The 4,990-nt window shown below is 44.1% G+C and overlaps 1 protein-coding gene across 1 annotated transcript; it reads right to left on the bottom strand.

Annotated features, from left to right (window-relative positions):
• Positions 1 to 1,001: 1,001 nt before the first annotated feature.
• Positions 1,002 to 1,961, bottom strand: LOC133763621 (olfactory receptor 5J3-like). Its single transcript, XM_062197420.1, has one exon. It carries the CDS (start codon positions 1,959 to 1,961, stop codon positions 1,002 to 1,004), a length of 960 nt encoding a protein of 319 aa, XP_062053404.1.
• Between the last annotated feature and the right edge of the window lie 3,029 nt (positions 1,962 to 4,990).

Raw genomic sequence — 4,990 nt, 5'->3', positions numbered from 1 at the left:
CATCAATGTAACATTGTCTGCCTCACACTATGATGGTGGGGATTCAATATGATAATGGATAAAAACGTTTTTAGCTATAAAGCCCTGTCCACAGTATCATGTTTACTCTTTCCCCTTTACTACTTCTACCTCCTTCAAAACCAGGATTGCTCCTGGTTAGGTCCGTCCATAATGTGATTTGGCTTTTCTGGTCCCAGGAGCTTCAGAAGCCATGGGTTATGGTACAGACGTGACCAAGTCCAAAAATCACACCACACACAGCCATTCCCAAAAGCAGCACAGAAATGGCATCAAGAATCCCTGATCACAAAGACAGGAGTCTTTCAAGGGGGTGGACTCCAAGTTCCTGAGGAGCATGGGTTTTGCTAGTAAACACAATAAGAGCGGCCTAAAGATGCAGGCCAGCAATGCCAAGGCTATGAGTGCTTGTGCTGAAGCCATCGAGACCCTCGTCAAGCCCAAGGAAGTTAAGCCCATGATCCCAAATGGTAATCAGCAGCAAGCTTGATTGGCTTGTCTACATCGCCCACACCAAGCTTGGGAAGTGTGCTTATGCCCGCATTGCTAAGGGTCTTAGACTGTCTCAGACAAAGACCAAGGCCAAGGTTAAGACATGACCTTCAAATCAAAGGCAAGGTCAAGGATCAAACCATGCCTAAAGCTCAGGCTCAAAACAAGCCCAAGGCTGAGGCCCAAACCAAGCCCAAGCCTCAGGCCTAAACCAAGTGCCCAGGCCCAGGCTACACCTGCACCTGCAGCTCAGTTCTGATTCAGGCTCCTCCCAAAAGTGCCCAGCACCCCTCCCCTGAGAAAGCTTTGTAGTAACAGCCTTTGTCTGCCAATGCAAGGACAGAAGGACTAGTGTGACCCCTGGGTTTTTGTCTACATGGGGCTAATGTCCTCCTGTGCTATTTATACAAACAAACCTGAGGCAGTGTAAACAAACATGTGATTTGGGAGATGGTTTGTCTTCCTCATTCCAATCAATAGCCTTGCAGGGCTCAGCAGGGAAAGACGTTGACTCGGAGCTTTCTCTGTAGGGCGTTCTTTACCTCCTTGTTGAGGAGGCTGTAGATGAAGGGGTTGAGCATGGGAATTATGATGGTGTAGAAGATGGACACTACTTGGCCATTGCTGTCATGAATGGATCCATGGGGCTGGACATAGGTGAAAACCACAGTGCCATAGAAAATGGCAATGGCCAGGAAGTGGGAGGTGCATGTGGAGAGAGCCCTCTCCCGCCCAGCTGCTGAGTGCATCTTCCCAATGGCCACCAACACCAAGCTGTAGGACACAAGGATGACTGTGGCAGGCAGAAGGGTAACCAGAGCAGAGAAGATATAGAGGACCACCTCTGCTGTGGCTGTGTTGGCACAGGCCAGGTGGAGAAGGGGTGGGATGTCACAGAAGTAGTGTGCTACCTGGTTGGGCCCACAGAAAGGCAGGGCAAAGACATTTCCAGTCTGGATAGCAGAGTTAACTGCTCCAAATGCATAGGAAGCAGCCACCAGCTGCAGACAGGTCCTCTTGGTCATGATAGAACCATAATGGAGGGGGTGGCAGATGGCCATGAAGCGGTCATAGGCCATGGAGGCCAGCAGGAAGCTTTCAGCTGTCACATGCACAACAAAGAAAGTCAGCTGGACCACACAGCCCTCAAATGAGATGGACTTGTCGGAGGCCAGAAAGTTGACCAAGAGCTTGGGTGTAACTACAGAAGAGTAGCAAATATCAAGAAAAGAGAGAACGCTGAGGAAGAAATACATGGGGCTGTGGAGACGGGATTCTGTGAAGATGAGCGACATCATCCCCAGGTTGCCCACCACTGTCATGGCATAGATGAGCAGGAACGTTCTGAAGAGAAGCTCCTGGATGTCTGGGTAATTGGAGAATCCCAGCAAGATGAACTTTGTGACAGGGGTGTAGTTGCCACTGGCAAGGGCTTGTTCTCCTGGAGTCATCTGTAGAGGTGACAATTGATAACCACTCAATCAGTATTACTTAAACATGTCCACTACTGTTCACGGTGCAATGAGAGAGAACACCAGGCAAGTGTAAGTTCCCTCCACAAGGAGCTAATGGGAAGCAGCATCCCACAGTGGGAGGAGCATGGGCTGCAAAGCCAGGAGAATGAGGCTGGGACTTTGGCACTTACTGGTTGTATGTCTCTGGATAAACTATACCTGAACCTTGATTTCCTCATATGTAAAATGAAGAAAATAGTCTACTTCTCAGGGTTGTTGTGTGGCCTAAATGAGAAAATGAATGCAAAATATCCAAATATCTGGAACACAGTAGGTGATGGATAAATGAGGCCTCCTCCTTGACTTCTGTGCCTGTATCTCTATGAGATGGTTATAGTTCTACTTGACAATTATTTCACTCAATATTTTTAAAAGTAGAGCTATAATTCACATGTCATCACAATTCATCATTTTAGGTTGTACAGTTCAATGATAGTCTATTCTCAAGGTTCTGTAACAATCCATCCTGTTTCATTCCAGGACATGTCCATCACCCAGAATAGAAAACTTCCTATCTGGTAGCAGTTGCTCTTCATTATCCTCCTCCCCAGCCCTGGAAATCGTTAATCTATTTGCTGTCTCAACAGAGTTGCCAGTTCTGGGCATTTCATATGAATAGATTCACACAGTATATGGCTTTTTGCATCTGGTTTCTTTCACTAACCTCAATGTTTTCAAGGCTCATCCATGTTGCAACATGTGTTAGAATTCATCCTGTCTTGTGTTTCAACATCCTCAGGACATCACCTCCTCCATATCATAACCACCTAGTCTTCTGCAAAGCTATTGAGTGTGACATTTCATGGGAGACCATCAGCTTGGAAGTGGTATTTAGTGCTTGCTTGGTTGTCTTTCACGGTGTGAATCCGTGGGAGGACTGGACAGGCCCACGATCCTTTCCTTCCTCCTCATTCTTTCCACACTTCTGCCCTCTCTGCCCCTTCTGCAACTTCCTCTTGGACAATCCAAGCTGTATTCTGAAAATCAGTCCTAGGAAAACCTCACTACTCCTTTCATCAATGTTAAATAGGTTTAGGCTGAGGACAAGGAGGATATGTCATGTCTCTGTGCAGAAGAACATAGAATAAAAAAAAACATAGAATGGCCTCATCTTCATTCCTACCTACTATAACAGGTACAGAGTATGACCAAAAGAACACTGAACTGGCCAGATGTAGACCTACTGTTTTGTTCCATTTGTGCTGCTGTTTTGCTCTGTTACCTTGGGTGATTAACTTTTTGGTGTGGTGTGTCTCAGGGAGCACAGAAAGAATCCACATGAACTTGTGTAGAAGAGAGAATAATCTTGGAGCTGGCATTGTAGCATAGCGACTTAAGCTGCCACCTGCAATGCCGGCATCTCATATGGGTGCTAGTTCATGTCCCGGCTGCTCCACTTCTGATCCAGCTACCTGCTAATATGCCTGGGAAAGTAGTGGAGGATGGCCCAAATGCTTGGGCTCCTGCACTCTCGTGGGAGACCTGCATAAAGCTCCTGGCTCCTGGCTTTGGTCTAACCCAGCCACAGCTGTTGCAGGCATTTGGGGAATGAGCCAGTAGTTGGAAGATCTCTCTCTGTCTCTTTCTCTGTCTCTCCCTGTCCCCTACCCATTCCTCCCACCCAGCTCTGTGGCTGTGCCTTCCAAATAAATAAAATAATAAATCTTAAGAAAAAAGGAATAGAGGATAATATAAATGTGATTATAACAGACAATTTTAGGAGGCTTTATCCAGTTCACAAGGATCAGTTTAAGTACCTTGGCCACTCATGGCTGTGATCTCTGACAAATACATTTTGCACTGAAATAGTACAAAATATTTGAGAAACTCTGTTAACATAAATGAATAGATGCAGATATAAGTAGTTTTTTATGATTATACCATTCAATTCCTTGAACAACTTCTTAGTTATGCCAAAAATCATATGGTGGTGTGTCATCAAATATTATTTTTAATGCTTTAACATCTGTTCATTTGAAAAAGATCCTCCCTCCATTTTGTATAAAGATTTTTATCTGAGTTAGAAAGGATTTTATAGGTAGTTATTAAGGCCACTTATTTTTTCAACACTTATTTATCAAATTATATCTTTGTGTGGTATCCTGGAAGTTTCTCTATGCTGGTGTAATGCCTTCCAGTAAGACTCAGGTTGGGCTAGAAGCATGCATTCATCTTCTTAAAAAATTGTACAGATTTATGGTTGCAATGTGGTAATTCAATACATGTATTCAATGTATAATAATCAAATCAAGATAATTAGCATTTCTATCTCCTTAAACATTTATCATTCTTTGTATTGGGAACCATTGAACTACTCTCTTCTAGTTCTTTATAAAAAATATAATAAATTGTTGTAAACTGTAGTCATCTTACTATGCTGTAGAACACTTACTCCCCTTACATAACTGTATTTGTGTGCCTATTATCTATTACCTCCCTCTGTCCTCCTCCCTAAAGCATGCATTTCTTTTCAGAAGTTGAAGAAGGGCAAGAAAAAGGAAGATAAGAAAGGGGTTCAGCATTTTCATCAAAGACATGTTCTCCAGCACGTAAGTTTTAGGAAAGAGTAGCTATGGACATGGAGGTTGTGGGAATTGATTACTTTGCCTATGAACCCGTTGAAGCATCTTTACTTGTCTGCGAGGGTACACAACCCATTTGAATACTGTGGTCTTAGAAAAATTAGTCAGCTCCTGAAACTTCCAGGACCCTTGTCTCTCCTCCTTCCCAGAGCTGGGATTGTGATTATGTGATGCAGGAGAATACTCTAGAATATCCTTCCTGGGCCAGCCCTTTATTCATTGTGATGATTAGAATATGCAACTCTGAAAGTCAGGGTCCTGAGTTGGGACAGAATCTGATCACTAGATCACCTCTTGCGGTTTAAGCCAGCAAAGTCAGCCTCTGGCCATGGACTTCAATTACTCCCCTCCCAGGTTGTATTATTTATATTTACTCTTTCTGTT

Source organism: Lepus europaeus, chromosome 7 (assembly GCF_033115175.1).
Source record: "Lepus europaeus isolate LE1 chromosome 7, mLepTim1.pri, whole genome shotgun sequence".
Taxonomy (NCBI): domain Eukaryota; kingdom Metazoa; phylum Chordata; class Mammalia; order Lagomorpha; family Leporidae; genus Lepus; species Lepus europaeus.
This window is presented reverse-complemented; position numbering and strand designations above follow the sequence as displayed.